Source organism: Bactrocera neohumeralis, chromosome 2 (genome assembly GCF_024586455.1).
Source record: "Bactrocera neohumeralis isolate Rockhampton chromosome 2, APGP_CSIRO_Bneo_wtdbg2-racon-allhic-juicebox.fasta_v2, whole genome shotgun sequence".
Classification (NCBI taxonomy): domain Eukaryota; kingdom Metazoa; phylum Arthropoda; class Insecta; order Diptera; family Tephritidae; genus Bactrocera; species Bactrocera neohumeralis.
The window spans coordinates 76,424,209-76,442,240 of record NC_065919.1 but is presented as its reverse complement, the minus strand read 5'-3'; the positions used below and the strand labels follow the sequence as shown (position 1 = coordinate 76,442,240).

Below are 18,032 nucleotides of genomic sequence, written 5' to 3'. Positions count from 1 at the left end.
TATGGCGTTTACAAAGGCGGTGATTTTTCTCAAAATTTCGCACAAGTAAAAGTTCCAATATGTAGACCCTTACCTACATGTGTGTTAGAAATTCACGGTTACTTAATTTGAGGTTATAAAAAGTTGCGGGTGATTTGAGAGACATGGTTCAAATAGCGGCATGATTTGTTATTTTTATTTTATTAAGATAATATTCTACAAGTTGTTTGAAATAAGTTTTTAAATTGATCGTTAATTTTTAAACGCTTCTAACTTTAAAGTATGATTAAGTAGAAGCATCTATAAGAGTGTACAGCTGCTTCCTCCAGCCTGTATAAGAAAGCAAATCGTTGGGTTTTATTGTGTACGAGGACAAGACGAAATATCTCCTGTCATCAAACAAACAGTCATCGCATTCGCGCCTGGGCTCACACGTAGATGAAGTCGTAGATAATTCGTCTATTTTGAGCCAGCATCAATGCCAAAAACAACGTCAGCCTTGAAATCCAACGCGGAATCACCCTTGCCAACAAGTACTACCTTGGACTAAGTATGCAAGTAAAGTTCTCTCTCGACGAATAAAGGCCTCTATAAGTGCCACATTATTCCCGTCCTGCTATTATGGTGCGGAGGCAATGACAAGTGCATAATCGGATAAGTCGGCCTTTGGAGTGTTCGAGATAAAGTTTTTGCGGAAAATTTATAGTCCTTTGCGCTTTGCTAACGGTGAATACCGCAGTCGATGGAACGATGATGAATGACAGTGACATAGTTCAGCGAATCAAGAAACAGAGGCTGCACTGGCTAAGTCTTGTAGTCCGAATAGAAGAAAACACTCCAGCTTTGAAGTTTTTTGATTCAAAACTCGCCGCTGAAAGCAAAGAAGGTGGAAGGCCTCCACTCCGTGGGAGAGATCGCCAAATAGCGAAAAGAACAAACGACTGGCTCGCTGTTATTAACACGGCTATAAACGCGTAAGTGATGTCTATGCCAATAAAGAAGAAGAAGAAGAACAGGGTATATTAACTTTGATACAAATTTGTAATACCCAAAAGGTCTCTAAATTTTTGAGATTTTTCCAATAAGCAACTGCTCACTTTTCGGAATCGCCGATATCAGACCAAATGAGGTCTTTGAATGGAAAACATTGTTCTTTAAAAAAGTATGTTCAGGAAATTTGACTTGGATTATTGTTGAAGGCAACAGTGCAATTCTCGAAGAAATTACTCAGATCAGACTTCTATAGCATGTATGTATGTACATGTTTCATACCGGTTGACATCAAGTTCTTGTATGGAATCTATTGTATTATTGAAGGGTGCTTTGGTACAACCGAAGTTAATATTTCTTCGTCCAGCATAGTCCCTTTTTCTCGTCACATCGATAACTGTGAGAATTTATAGCATTTTAAAAACTCTGTTTTAACAATTCATTTTGACTTTCTCACATGAAAAAAAAACAGTATTCAACTTTCCATTTAGTTATTATTTATTTTCGACGTTATTCATTTTATATTTTTTACATATTTCTTATAACATTATGTATTTGTTTTTGTAATTGAACAATTTTCTCACATTTTACTGCTTCGCTATTTTTAAAATGTACTCTTTAGTTATAAATACGTGTTGACAATACAAGTACAGTTAATTAACATGGAACTATACGATTACACCTCATCACTTACATACATACATAATTATATATAAACTCATAGGAAAAATAAACTTGACTACTTTAACGAATTTTCAAGAGTTAACAACAATATGTATATCGATTAATCGATTTTAACAACAAACAAGCTCGTATTGTCGCACACTTTTGTGATCAACTTTTCGTGGAAAATCATAATTGTTTTTGAAATGAAAAATACAGATCAAAGTGATCGATATATATTTTAATATTTAATATTTTACTAATTATATTTTGCCTTCTAGTGTTTTTGATCTTTTACGAGCGTGACCTCTATATCAGCTTGGGCAGGTCTACAATTAAAAAAATCAGTTCTAAAGTGGTCAATTTTTTGGTTAAGTTTTTCAGCAGTATAATAGTTACTATTCCGACAGCTGTCTGCTACATCGTTTTGAATAATTGGGCCCCAGATTTTGAAATATGCCTATTTATGAAACTGAAAGTTGGTGGAGACAAATAATAGAATTTTTAGATAAGTGAATGGCTTAAAACGGGTCAGGTGAAAGCTGAAATCAAGATGAAGTGCCACAAAATCAATATCTTGCATTTTTTTAGGCTCCTTAAAATACCTGACAACATAAGATTGGTTGAAAACTGCCTACGGATTTGCATGAAGAACTTGATTTTTAGTGGATCTAACTTTCTATTTAACGATAAACCTGATTGAGAACGCCATAAAACGACTATTGTAGTAGCTGTCAGGAGTTAGAAGAAGAGGAGACTGTAAAACATCTTCTATGCGATTGTAAGGAATATTGTACATAGGAAAATAATAGCCACATTTAGTAGCGGCTTTCTTGACGACATCTTGGAAATTGCGTAGATAAAAGTTTTCGTACTTATAAACTTCAACAGAAGCATGGCGTGGTTTAGAGAGGAGCCAGTAGACTGAGAGAAAATGTTAGTCCGAATGGTATCACAATGAGCCTGCTAAAGGCTTAGGTGCATCATCAGACAGCCACTCTGCCTACTTACTTAGGTGAATACAGTCAAAAATATAATTCTAACACATTTAGTTCAAAAATTTGGTTTATAACTTCTAAGAAAGTCGGATCCTATAAGATTTGAGGCCGTTTCGAACTACCGTGGGAGTTGCTACATTATAAATTTATTTAATTCGAATCTTGCATTTATTTTGGGACACCCTTTTTAGAATTTTGGGTAAAAAAATAAGTTTTGGTATCGACTATCATTAGGTGATCTCTGTTGCGAGTTTTTTTTTAACAATTTTCGTGTCACATTTCGTATTCTCGTCACTTTATGCGCTCACTTTTCTAGTTCTCAGTAAAAATTTCAGTTTTTTTTTTATTTTTCCAACGCATAGAAATATCAACTGTGTTATAATTTTATTTTTGTTTTATTAAATATCTTATAGCCATATTTTTCATTAAAAGTTTTTAAATGAATACATTTGTCACAATTAAAACATTAGTAAGAACTGCTATACAATGGCATATGCAAGTGTTTTAAAATTGTTTAGTAATTATAATTTATTGTTGTTTTTTCTCTACGAGATTTTCAATTGAGCAGAATCAATTTCGACTTGTTTTTATTTGTTTTTAATGTTTTTTTTTTAGTTTTTTATGCATAACTGTGGTCTCAAGGCGCTACAGTTAAACTTTCTTTTTACGAAAAATTATTTGGAAATTATTTAAAAAAATAATTTAATTTTTTATTTTGAAATTTTAGTGAAACAAGTAAAAAAAATTTGCAATTTTTTCATAAAAATCTATTTTTTAGTTTCGCCTCGTGTCTTGTGGCCACAAATATGCATCTACGTATGTATGTGTGCACGTGCAATTTCTTATTGTTGTATGTGTGTAAGTCCACCTCAAAGGTGATGTTTTGTGATTAATTACATTATAAGTATTCATAATTAGACCGCAGCACTAATTCGTCTCAACATTTTTCTATGCGCTCCCAAGTGTTTACTGATTACATGGATTACTCTAAAATAATGCATTATTTTTAATAATTATTCAACATACACATTTATTAACTAATATGCATTTTAAAATTTTTGTTTTTCTGTTTTTTTTTGCTGTTAATTGCATAAATTCTTATACTCGTATTTCGTTTTTAAAATTCAAACCTCATTTTCGTAATTTAAATTCATGATTTGCTCAGCAACACTGCACAAGCGCCACCTAACCTTACTTTCTATGATTGTGTGCCAACAAGTCACGGCGTCGTCGTAGTGCCTGAACTGCAACGCTTATACTGTGCAGAGCCCCTTAATCAGTGGAAGCGTAATAGACCACTGTCGATTTGCGGCGAAAGCCCAAATTGAAGAATGACGTTTCGGATTTTTTACGTTCTCGTTCGTGTTCACCACCGAAGTAGGGGAATAGACGACCGCCAACGCCGCCACCACCACTGCCAATCGGTGGCGCACGTGTCGTTGAGCTGCTGCTGTGGCTGTGGCTGCTCGAGTGTGCGCCCGATGATGTTGAGTAGCCGGCATAATGTTGTTGGTGTGCTGGATGTTGTTGTTGTTGTGTTTGCTGTTGATTGAGTAGGAATCCAGTCGGCGACATATCAGTCATCTCACACGGCCAGATGGTGACCGAAGATGGGACCTTATGTATCCCGTCCGATAATCGATAATGGTGGGATGCTGACCGGCTAACGATCCGTGGCGAGGACCTCGACCCCATCTAATTTTTTATTGTGGTTACATTTTTTTTTCATACATGTACGTTTTGGGGAAAATAAAAGTAATGCTATTAGACTCGTGGTAAAGTAAGAGATTGCAAGGTATGAGTTCTCTACTCGAATTTAGATACATTGCTATAAAATGTATGCAGACCTTGCTGAAATTGATATACTTAGGTTATGTAAAGGATCACTTGTTCAAGAACGACAAATTACTTTGATTTGACAAATAGTTTTGATTTTATTTTAGGAACGTGAAGCGTTTTTAATTAGTTCTTTCGATTGTGGACGAACTTTGCAGAGCTGGCGAAACCGGTGGTCATGGGAATATTGACGATCAGGAAGGTTTTGGTATGTGTTTGACGGCTTTGAGAGTAACTGTTCTCTTAATTCGGACTTGTAATGTTAACGATTGGACCGTCTGAAGGAAGAAATAATCGGCCAGCTATTGTCAATAGGAGAGGAATTGTGTTGCATCAGGACAATGCCAGGTGAACTTTTCGAGATGAAGCTAGCTACTCGCCAGAGGCTTCGAGAGCTTTGTTGGGAAATATTATGCAACCACTTTACAAGTCCGTAGCAGAATTAGTTCCCCGACGAATAAATTTGTTGATGAAAAATTGCCTCAAGAAAAACTTGTAAAAATCGACTGTCCTAGATTTTTCCTCATAGGGCTAGGGTTCTGTGAGCGTGCCAAAATTAATTACAAAACCCCACATATTTGACTTAAATGAGAACATTCCAACTACCCAAACTAAAATTCAATGCAATGGATTTCTTTTCACTAGGCCTTGCATCAGGAAACTCAAGAGATCTGTAAAATGATTATGGAATCCAAAAAAGTATTCAGAATGTCCTGAAACCACTGTGTGAAGGAAACAGATTCGTCTTGGTACTACGAGGGGCCGCCCACTGGGTGGAGTTCTATCCCCCTACTATGGAGCCATGTAGTAGATGAGCTCCTTGAGTTGCACACATACAATGGCATTCGAAGCAAGGGGTACAATGAGGCATTGGAGCAGAAGTTTTCCGAGCATCTTTCAAGCAGAAGTCTTTGCTATAAGTCAATGTGTAGAAATTAATCTCCAATGCAACTATCGCAACCAGCTTATCGCTATACTCAGCGAAAGTTAAGCTGGACTAAAAGCGATCTCAGCTTATGAAGTCAAATCGCTATTAGTCGAAGAGTGTATGGGAAGGCTGAACCGCCTAACAGCTTGCAATTGTGTACACCTGATTTGGGTGTCGAGGCGTAAATATCCGGCAATGAGCTGCGGTGGGGTCTCTCACCATAAAGGAGTTGCGAGAGTAAGAACGCGACTAGCAGTAGGCGGCAGGAATGCGCCACGCCAAGCTGCTATTAAGAGGTTACAACCTTTCAAGGTTTAGAGTTATGATCAACTTCTCCCGAAACAAATTCCGTCTCCTTGTCGCGCCTTATACTGGGACACTAGTCCAACTATGGACATTAGCTTATTGAGCAAACTGCTGGTTTTTCGCCGTAGAACCGGATATTGTCGAACATCTGCTCCTAGATTGCCCAGCAATTTGTAGAAGCAGGCTGAAGGTCCTTGGATCTATCTACGTGGACAGTGATCACATCACCTCCAACGCGCCTAGCAAGCTGCTGGAATTGTTCAGAACCTCAATTATTTTCTATCTAACTATCAGAAGTTATTCACCTCAAAAGATCTTAATGTTAAGACAGACATAAATCTGTCATACTGCTGTGACCTTCTTCTTAGCTTTATTTTTATTTGAGAATACTTCGAACCAATTTCAGCAAGGTGTACATTTTCTATAATGTTTTCTATGCAATTTAAGGTGAGTTTGCATACTTTTAGAGCACAAAGTGTTTGTGTTAATAAATTTTCAAAGTTAACGGAAAATTGTTGGAGTAAGTTTTACTCCCTCTCTATGTTTTTCACTACACCAGACTCTATGTAAACTCACCCTTATAAAATCTATGTGAATTATTTTTAATTAGCTAAAAATGTGATTTTATTTCAAATATTTTACGTACACATACATATGTAAGGTCATGTATGATCTTTTCGCACAATATACATATGTATTATAGTTACAAATATGTATGTATGCTATATGCATCTAGTTATTAGAATTTTTACTGATTTACTGATGAGAAATCGAAGTTCTAACAAAAATGTTTAAATCGTAATGGAATCACAAGAAAAAAGTATAAATAAAGTAATAAGAAGAAAACAGCTTCGTACAGCGTGGTTAGATAGGCGGAGTGAGAGATATAGAGAGAGTGAGGCAGACATTTTATTTGTATAATAAGGTATGCAAAAGGACTGCGTAAGCCAAAGAAAAACGCAAAGGGTTACGAAATATGCATTACGATTTACGGTGTAACGACAAAGCGCCAAAAAGCCTGCCGACAAAGTGAGGTTATAATATTTTACAACGGCTACGAGTAGAAAATTTACAATAATTTAACTAGAAATATATGTGTTTGAGCTGAACGAGTGTTTTTCCAATATTTATAAATTTACATGCACTTATATTGTTTTTTTTTTATATTTTTACTTTTCAATAATTATTTACTATAAAATGGTAAGATTAAAATTTTTATGCAGCAAATATATAGAGTTAGCACTAGAAAAGCGGTGTATTTGGCAGGCGTGAGAAATGCGAAAATTTTATCAATTTTCTTTACCTTCTATTTATTTACAAATAAACGATAAGTGAGTGAAAGTAATTATATAGAAGTAGAAGAAGAAGAAGAAGCGGCCAATTCGAGAAACGTGCAACCAGAGTAGTTGTGGTAAGTACTTGCAATGAATTAAGCGCGCATTTAAAGCGAGACAGAGAGTGAGTGGCAGAGAGAGAGCGGCGACTCGCTAAACGTTGTACTGTTAGTATCGTGTGGTGAGTAGTGATCGTTTGTGTTTGTTACTTAGTTACGTTAACGGTATTTTACTGGTTTAAGGTTTTCGTTAGCATTTTGAGTAATTTTACTCGGCAAAGGCGTTAAAATTGACCGTATAATATTTTTGACTCAAGTTGCAATCGTACGCGTGTATTTGGTGGTATCTGTGAATTACGAAGTAGAGAAAAATCAAATATTTCGCCAAAAACGTACAAATATTTTGCAAAAATAGAAGTAAATTATGCAATAAAGAGGAATGAATTATAAAAAATTATTTATGTATACGCAATACCAGCATTACCCAGCAGCAAATCAGAGTTTTTATTTTTTGTGCTCTTTTCAAAAAAAAAAAATTAAAATTTTTTGAAACTATTTTTAGTTTTTTTTAACTATTTTTATTAAAAATTGAATTTATCGTTGTCTTTTACACTTGTACGTTGCTTAAGCGGCGTTCGACAGCTTGTGTGCTGTGCAGTTTGACACTTAACTACTTACCAAAGCGGCTGGCGGCGGCTACGTTTATGTTAACCACATTTACGTTATGTTTGTTTGCGCTTTAATGTTTACAACCGTTACAATACAAATCATTTCATATAACCATCATTGCTTCTCTCTTTTGTAAATATGATACACTTTTATGCTCTTGTACAGTGAGGTGAGTTTTTTACGTTTACGCATGGTGAATTCTGTGCAATTATGCTGTGCGCTCATTTGACATTTATGTTTTGACATTATTTGACGTTTAAGAATTGACATATGAATTTGTGCGTAGCGTGAACGCCTATCTTGTGGTGGGCGATGCGACCACAACATCCCTTCTACAAAACGCTGGGCGACTGCAGTTACGTTGCGTGTTTTACGGTTACGTCAATGCGTGATTTAGTTTGTTATTGCATTTGCATATTTATTTTATTTTTTGAAAGCATTTTAGGCGATTTTACCAATTTATATAAAATGTACATAGTTGAGAGAAAAATTTTGAAAAGGAAAATGAGAGAGTAAAATTTGAGTAGAAGCGATAGTGGTGTGTTATAAACTTTTTGTTAATTTTTTGTTTTGTGTAATTTGAAATACTCGTATTGTTTTTATGAAATACTTTCAACATACGAACCAAAAACTTAGTGCGTGTGTTCAAAAATATATTTTTAAGCCACAAAGAGAACTCAGTATACATACTCATAAATATAATATACTTCAAATTGTAACTCTTAATTATTAAAAAATATATAGAACATAATTATTGTTGAAGCAAAATATAAAAAGTATGGGATTTAGAGTGTCATTGAAGGTTTAAATCAGATATCGTAAATGCTCATCGGAAAAAAGAAAGCGGGTAGTTGCTTAATTTGACAATATACATATGTATTTATGTACTCATACTCATATAAGCTGCTTCTGGTGAGAAGAAATTCCAAACTATGCTGAGAGAGACTATCGTTTGGACAGTCTATCAACTTCATAATATAATATATTACCAGTATCGGTGGAAAGTTCAGTAATAGCTTTGTTTTAGATAAATATTCTTTTGGATAATATGTAGTTTTTAGAAAAAATAAATATATTTGTCTATATTTTGGAAGCTTCAAGTTTTACTTAACGAACCACATCCTGTCCGTTTTCTCATCATTTACATATGTAAGTATGTCCTGTTGATTAGTCACCGTTTATCAGCTTTATCAGCGAATTCGATAGAGAACATATTGTTAACTTGAATAATTGTCTGAATGCCCACTCACTAATGAAAGTCAGACATATCAAACTTGGGTGATTATTAAATGAGCAATTTACGAGGTCTGATTAAAATTGTCACAAAGTTTAATTTTCATTATATATATGTGTGTTTAACTGCAAATTTTAGTATATACACTTAATGCATGCAAAATTGAATTATAAGCTTTTTATGATCAACTAATTTTACAGTAGATGAAGAAATGTGCTAATATATTGACTAATTCTTGAAGAAGGATGCTGCTCCTTACAGCTCTCCATACTTTACTAGTAAAATTGCGGATAAACCTAAGTAAATATTAATCTTTATGAACACAGCTTTTTTACAAGTCAGTCTATATAACTGCTAAGCTCTAAAAATATTAATACTAGGGTTGCCTTCTATATTTCGGGCTTAGAGAAAAAAAAAACAAATGCTAATCATGGAAAACGTTTTATTGCTTTTCAAAATATTCTCTATTAAGATCTATATGTAGATCTAAGACTGATGCCTTCGGTGGTCGGCTTTCGTGATTTCTTGAAGGACAACTGTCAAACAAATGATGATGTACAACTCAGATTTTACTATTAAGCATTTGTCTAGAGGTATGGTTGCGACATATCCAATTTGTTTCAAAAAACAGGCAACGACTTGCTTAGAAGTGCTTTGTGCCGAATAACTTTTGTTGGATTCGTTTCGTTTCGAAACACTCACACAGTCGACAGCTGTTGACGCGTAAATCCACGATTCATCACCTGTCGCGATGTCATAGACTTGTTTCGAAGCACTTCTTTTTATATTTCTCTCAACCCATCGAAACGAGCGTTTTTTGAGCGATTGATAAATTGTGTGGTATCCAAAGCGAACAATTTCTAGTGGGATCTTAAGAAACTTAGTGCAATATTGAATGTGTGCTGTTTCTACAATTGTCTGCGGGATTGTCCGCATAGACTTTGGATATCCCCACAGGAAAAAATCTAACGATGTGTGGCCAATTGACCGGACCAAAACATGAACATATCGGCTCACCGAAGTGTTCTCTCATTAAAACCATTGATTGATGCGATGTGTGGAAAATGGCGCCGTCTAATAGTCAGTTATCATGACTCGAATCGATCGATCTTCTTGGAATTTTTCAAGAGCTCTTAGAGCGTAGTGATGTCGCCTAGAATGGTCGAGCGGATTCATTTCGAACACAAACTGTACTTTTAATTTAAGATCTCGACGTAAAATGCGCCAAGTCGTTTCATACGTCAGTCGACTCTCCAAAGTCTTGGTGTACACTCTCAGCTAAGGCTGCTATATTTTCATCTCAGTTATGAACGCTGGGTCTCAAGATGAATAAAAGTGTTCCAGATGAGACCCAGCTAGACACGACTCACGCGTGATCTGTCAAAAAAAAAAAAGCTATTGGAAAAAGTGTCCCTACTTGTATCAGCCGTTACATGTATTAGATATTTATCCACTTTGCTTGCCTCTTTCTTTCTTACTTCACTACTTTTTTACTTTAATCCTAAACGTTCTGTGTTGTTATTTACGATATACTCTCCTTCTTGACACCATCGGTATTTGGAAAGAAAGCTAGTGAGTTCTCCTATTAGTCCCTCATTGATCGAAAAAATTCTAAAGCTTATTTTATTGCATTTGTTACGAAGTTTTGCACACTTTTCTTTATAAGATAAGAGCTTTCGTAACATCACCTACAAGTAAAATACTTTAAAATTGTGCAGAGGAGACTGATTGAGTTTGTCTCTCTCAAAAATTGTGCTATAATAAAATCTAAGAGGTATTTATATCGAAACATATTAGCTTCAAACTAAATTTGAAAATTGCCGTAGAACAGTTAAGTGAAAAGTTCAAAGCTACGAAAAGGGTGTTAATTATTCGATTTATTAGATTATCGGGTGATTTTTTTCGCAAAACATAAATTTAAGCCATAATGTGTTTGATTTTGAACAGTGATTGAGCTCAGCTAAGTAGAAAGCAAACTTCACGCAAACATAAGTATGTACATAAATAGGTCAAACTAAAGCTATTGCAGACTTTGCTGAAATGCACAAATTTTATATAGAAAAATGCTTTTAAATATTTATTGAGAAAAAAATGGTGAAAGTTAATCGCAATAAAAGTTATGAAGGTTTGTACCAGGATAATAGTTTGTATATCTGCTGATCCGCATTAAATATTACGATTTTGTTTGGATTTGATTTGATTACAGGTATACATATAGATATGCATATGATTGATTTATGTAGGTAAACGAGTACGAGTATATGAAAAAAAGTAGAGAAAAAACACACAGTCAAAAAACATTAACTCGTTCATCATTACAATATCAATTTGTGGTATGTGTGTATGTATAAAGGAAGTAGAGCAAAACACACATTTCAAAAACATTTTGCAATATTCATAGTATGTATGTATAAGTATAAGTTACTAAGTTGTGAGTTATGTATTACATTATGTGTTGTGGTGAGTTTTCGGGTATATGTATATAGGTATAGTATTTAAATGTATATAATTTTTAATGGAATTAGGCTTACACATTTATGTTTGTATGGATTATATTGGTTATTCCAAGGCAGTTATTTATACAAATTCGTACGCAAAAATTACAATAACAACAATGACACTCTCACAATTGAACGCTGGGTTAGAACTTAATATTGAAATTGAATTTAATGCAAATAGAGTATACAGTTAGGAAGAAATGCAAATAAGATGAGAAGTAACGTGTAACCAATGGAGAGCGAGAAGGAAATTAAAATAGAAATATAAAACAAAAATAATAAAAATTTTGAAAAATATATATACAATGTAAAAATAATAATTATGCTTGCTAATTAAGTATGTAGTAAAAAGTTAAATCTTTCAGTGAATTTTGGAAAAATCAACAAAATTTGAAATTTAGAAAACCGATAGAATACGATTCTTTTCGAAAGCAAGTAAGGCGACAAAATAAAAAAAATTACTTAATAGTTAATAACAAATAGTTAAAAAAATATTAAAATATTTAACAAAAAGAATTAAAAAAATATATAAAAACATTTAAAACAAAATAAAAAATTTATAAAATTAAAAAATATATGTATGTAAAATATTTAAATACAGTAGAGGCCCGCTAATCCGGACATGGCCTAATCCGGATTCCACTGTAATCCGGACAGGGTTAAAAAACTCAAAATTTCTATTATGTCCCTTGTAATCCGGACCGACATTCTCTATCCGTATTCTCTAATCCGGATCACATGTTTATTATTCACTATATTCGCTTTTATGCTTTATTGGTTTAAGTTTTTTTGTTTTTTTGGAACATGTGTATTATTTGTTATAATAAACAAACAGAAATTTATAAATATTTTTTCATAATACATAGTTCTGATATGTCTTTGGTAATCCGGATTTCCTTATATTCCGGATAGGGGCCGGTTTTAATTGATCCGGATTAGCGGGCCTCTACTGTAACAACAATTAGTTAAAAAAATTTTTAAAAAACTTAAGAAAATAAAAACTACAAAAAAATATTTATAAGTAAAAAAATATAATTAATTAATGATTAAAATTAAAACACATACATATGTACAATTAATAAGATAACAACAATTAATTAAAAAAATATTAAAAAAATTAACAAAAGAAACTTAAGAAAATAAAAATTACAAAATTGAAAGAAAGTAAGAAATAAATAAAAAAAATTAAAACTCATATGCAGAATATTAAACATACAACAAAAATAGTTAGCAAAAAAATTTCACAAACAAATAAAAATTACAAAAAAAAATATTTAAAAGTAAAAAAAAAAAATAATTAATTAATGATTAAAATTAAAACACACATGTACAACTAATAATATAACAACAAATAATTAAAAAAAAATATTAAAAAATTTAACAAAAGAAAATTTAAGGAAATAAAAATTACAAAATTGTAAGAAAGTAAGAAATAAATAAAAAATAATAATAAAATGAAAGCACATATGTAGAATATTAAACATACAACAAAAATAGTTAGCAAAAAAATTTCACAAAAAAATAAAAATTACAAAAAAAATATTTGAAATTAAAAAAATATAATTAATTAATGATTAAAATTAAAACACACATGTACAACTAATAATATAACAACAAATAATTAAAAAAAAATATTAAAAAATTTAACAAAAGAAAATTTAAGGAAATAAAAATTACAAAATTGTAAGAAAGTAAGAAATAAATAAAAAAAAATTAATAAAAAATAAAAACACACATGTAGAATGTTAAACATACAACAAAAATAGTTAACAAAAAAATTTCACAAGAAAATAAAAATTACAAAAAAATATTTAAAAGAAAGTAAAAAAATAAAAATCAAAAAATATATCTACAATATTAAAATAATAATTATGCTCGCTATTTAAATCTGTAGTAAAAACATTGAAATTTTTTCAGTAATTTTTGATGAAATTTAATTAAAAATTGTATATTGAAAAATCCGAAATTTGAAAGAAGTAAAATTGTTAAAACTAAAAGCAAATTGAAATAATCACGAAATAATTAAAAATAAACAATTAAAAAAAAAAAAACAAATTTATATATATTAACAAATATTCTTAATATAAAAAGAAATAAAAAAACAAAAAAAAATATTTACAAAACATCATTAAACTTCCGCTTTTCCCTAATTCCAAAGTAAGAAATACTCAAATTCATGTGTTTTTGTTGGTTTTGTTTTATGCGTTTAAAAATATATATTGCAGTTGCATCAAATTGTTTGTTGTAATTATTTATTAATTTATCTTTGTTTTTGTTTTGGCAAAAATAGAAAAGTGAAAATGAAAGCATTACAAACAAAACTCACCTCGCGTTGTGACCCAACAAGATGATATTTCTGCAAATACAATGGAAATATCGATACCGTTTTATACGAGTAATGAGAGGATAACACGAATATAGATAGTTTAAGACATAAAAAATGAAACGTTTTCAAATATGTTTAATAATAAAAAATCATAAGATAGCTTTACATAGGATTTAATTTATTTCAATTAAATTGTGTGTGTGTGTGTTTTTTTTAATGTAAAATTGGTGATTTTTTACAATTTTGTTTTAACAATATTTTTTAGTTAAAAAAATACATGCATAATTTTATTTAATATTATTTATATATTTTTAAAAATAATTTGTTAGCTTTTTATATTGAACTTGATAAATATAATTATTAGCACTCACACAAAAAAATAGTTGTCGCATAATATTAAGGCATACAGCGGAGTATATTTTGCTAACTGATCAACATGTTAGCTGTACTCGTATTCATTTGCTTAAACTGCGCTGAACGGAGCTGAATTATCTTATGAGGGCTCAGATATCAGACAAGGAACTGATAAAGAGGCGTAAGCAGTCAAATTTTCAAATAATTATCTCTTGGGTATAAAAGAGTGTATATTTATAACGGTAAGGCGGTGAAAAAAGGCACTCAGTTTTGTTAAAATAGAGTGCTTTGCTCGGTCAAGTTAGAGAAATGCTCAAACTATCGTGTTAAAATCACTGCTTTTCCCAAAATTTTTGCGTTTAAATTACAACTAAGCACGATTTCTTCAGGTTGCTTATGCCGTAGAGACTTTTTTTTTTTTAAATTGTATAGAACTTTCTTAATTAAAAATTATTTTGTAAGTGAATTAACCGGTGAATTAATACAATTTGACTCAAATATAAATATTTTCTGATATTATTTTTTTCAAAATATTTGCTTATTTATATTATATTATTATTTGATTTTCAGAGCTATTAAAATTCATTATTAATTTTCTCCTAATCCGTATTTTCTTAATATAATATAATATATAAAACTATTTATTTTTTTTATTTTTATACGTTTGACTAAGTGGTTAAAAAAAAAAACTTAAAATTAATTAATCATTTAAAAAACTTTTTTATATATTGAAATAAATTATTTTTGGATTTATTTTATTTTATATTATTATTTTTCTTTTAGTTTTCTTACATAAATAACTCTTTTGACTAAAGTTATAATAAATTAGCATATTTTTTTGTGTTTTAAGAAATCATAATGTAAATAAAAAACTTCATTAGTAAATAGAATAAATTTCAAAATCGCTTTCAGCTGCATGCGTTTCTTCAACACTTTGGATGGTGCTTCTGAAAAATGCCGCAAAGCAATTGGTGCAATTAACAACTCAATTCCATACCGAAAATTTTTGTATAACTTTGTGTGGGTGTGTCTTCAATGCAAAGCTTGATTTAATAGTGTTATAATTTAATAATGTAAAAACTACTTCAAATGCTTAGAAGTAGCTGAGAGTTTAAAGGCGATTTTGATTTACATTGTTACTTATAAATTAATAAATATAATTACTTATTAAAAAACATTTTTTATTGATGAATGAATTTAAGAAAAAAAATAAGTGCAATTAATTTTGGTATACAATATTGTGTTAAATAATAAAATTTGTATAACAAAAAATAAAATTTTTTTTATTTTTCTTTACAAAATCTAATCATAATAATAATTATTATTAATATTTTTTAAATTAAAAAATAATTATAAATGCTTGAAAATTAATTTCGAAATTGAAATATAAGCTATATTTGATACTGAAAAAATAAGAAAAACAAAAAATATTAAACGAAAAAATCAAAGAAACACTTTAATTTGAGCTGACCGAGAACAAGCCAATATGACAACAAAAGACGCGAGTTCAAGAAACATATCTATCTCTATCGCAACTTTTCGGAACGACAATCTTCGAAACAGTTAAACGCTTCCACTGCTTCATTTACTTTTCTAAGAACAGTTGCATGCTTATTCTTAGAAGTCTTACAGCGGTAGAAGATATGATATAGGAAGACGGATCATTAAAAATCAACTGACAGATCATGCGTATTGAGCGCTAACAGTATATCTTTCTAAAAAGTTTTGCAACAGCGGCATTTTGAACTCAACAATCAACTTTGTACATTTACCTATAATTGAACATTTATTGACGTCCATTTCGATCTGAGCAAGATAACTCCAAATCCTGGTTACTGAATGGCTTTACAAGAAACCTCAACAGTTTTTTAACAATTATTCTTATGCTGTTGGTTTTTTATTGGTTTAAATGACAAGAGGTCATTAGATATAGATCGGTCATATACATATGTTTGTATGTTATGTTAACTGAGTCGTTATTGGAACTCTCCCTCTTCAAATAATCTTCTAAAGGGCAAATCATTCTGGTTTCGTATATTTTTCTGAAAATTTTATTTTTTGTTTGCCTATCAGTATATTAAAATTGTTGGTTTGTTTATATGGAAATAATAATATCGAGTTCCGTAATATACATAAACAAGCTGATATGAATATCTCTGATATGGAGAATGGAGTTATATGTAGAAGTTCACGCAAGTGAGGAAAGTTGTCAGAACACCATTCACTCGGGAGTGGCCAGAAGGGATTTATTTACATATGTGTGGCTCAAGCACCTCACGACTTCCGGTCTTAGGCCAAGTATCCTCTGGGTAGCCAAAGAACATTCGGTTGAAGGCGAGCTAAAGTGAGAAGGCGAACCATCCCTCTCTAGGGAATGTGAGCAGGGTTTGAGACTCTCCCCAATGAAAAGTAAACAACAGTCTCGGATGAGCAGTAAAGTCCTTTTTTAACTAACAAAGACCGAAGTCACTTATCATCCCTGTCCTGCTGCAGAAGCATGGACGATGACAAAATCTTATGAGTCGGCGTTACGAGTTTTCGAGAGAAAGGTTCTGCGGAAGATTTATGGTCCTTTGCGCATTGGCAACGGCGAATGTCGCATTCTATGGAACGATGGGCAGTACGAGTTATACGGCGACATTAACATAGTTCAGCGAATTAGGAAACCGCGGCTACGCTGGCTAGGTCACGTCGTCCTAATACATAGATTGAAACACTTCATCTCTGAGAGTATTCGACGTAGTACCCACCGGGGGAAACAGAGGAAAAGGAAGACCACCACGTTGTTAAAAAAATCGGGTGAAGAAGGATCTGGCTACACTTGGTATCTCTAATTGTGTGAAAAGAAAGAATGACTGAACTCAACTATAACCGAGTAAGCGCGTAGACACCGCCAATAAAGAAGAAGATTCTGGACAAGATAATACAAGATATACAGTTTATATTGAAAAGGCCATGTTATTTCGGGGGAGTGTATAGACCCCTGTTAAGAGTTTTGTCAGTTGCATTAAGCTTCTGCTTATCTGCGCTGAAGTTTTCGAAATATTTTTCCAATAAATTAGACAATCTAGTAAAGAGTTCTTAAATTTTTTAAGTTATTGAAAAAAGAAACTCGGTCTTTTGTAGTAAGGTGCAAATTTATTGCCTATATTCTAACTCGGTAAAGATGAAGCAAAAGAAATTGACGAAAATATGAAAAAAAAATTTAAATGTACAACTTTTTTAATATGTAAAAAAATTTTTAATAGTAAAAAATCTCTCAAAAAATTTTATAATTTTCTTAACATTTTATGAAAAACTTAAATTTTGTACAAAAAAGGAAATTTAGTATAAAAATGAATTATGTACATGTGGATTTACATGTGGTTCGTGTCTTTACTGTACAAATCTCAAAATTATTGGAAAGGCTTATCAACAAGCAAATATGTCTGTATGTATTTGTATATATATTTACAATACCAAATGCAGGTTAGTTACAGTAAACTCTCAATATATGTATACCCAGGCGCTAGGGTTAAGAAACGGGGTGAGCAAACTCTAGTTTTCTTTGTGGTTTTTCAAAAAAAAAAAAATATTACAAACCAATCATTTATTAGCCACAACAACGATTAAGCTGATATATATGTATGTATGTATATGGCGAATATTAACTGTAAATTGTTGTGTACAAGAGTATTCAAATATCAATATACAAATGTACGGGTGATGTTGGTTGTTTGGTTGGTGTTGGGCAGTCCATAAACACTGGCAAATCTTTACGAAAAATGCACAAAAAGCCAGAAAGCCGGATAGTAAGACAGAGGCGTAAGGGAAACACAGCAGACGCGCCTCCAAAGCCATATTTTATAATGTAGGTGTAGAGATTTGTGTATATTTTTTTATTGCTTTGTGTTGTTTTGTTTTTGTAAACGCCTACGA

At 31.6% G+C, this 18,032-nt stretch overlaps 1 protein-coding gene across 12 annotated transcripts in view; it reads right to left on the bottom strand.

The window, feature by feature from the left end:
- Positions 1–1,443: 1,443 nt before the first annotated feature.
- Positions 1,444–18,032, bottom strand: part of LOC126755339 (putative thiamine transporter SLC35F3) — a 35,925-nt gene continuing 19,336 nt past the window's right edge. For 3 of the 12 annotated variants that reach the window (XM_050467837.1, XM_050467845.1, XM_050467854.1), the window contains 2 exons: positions 13,761–13,790; positions 1,444–4,325 (listed from right to left, as the gene is read on the bottom strand). In XM_050467837.1, the coding sequence (XP_050323794.1) occupies positions 3,903–4,325; positions 13,761–13,790 (453 nt within the window). In that variant the 3' untranslated portion in view covers positions 1,444–3,902. Of the gene's footprint in view, positions 4,326–7,003; positions 7,381–7,830; positions 8,053–11,069; positions 11,093–13,760; positions 13,791–18,032 lie in introns of those variants that run through there. The other 9 variants (XM_050467871.1, XM_050467924.1, XM_050467907.1 and 6 more) reach the window with 7 other exon arrangements.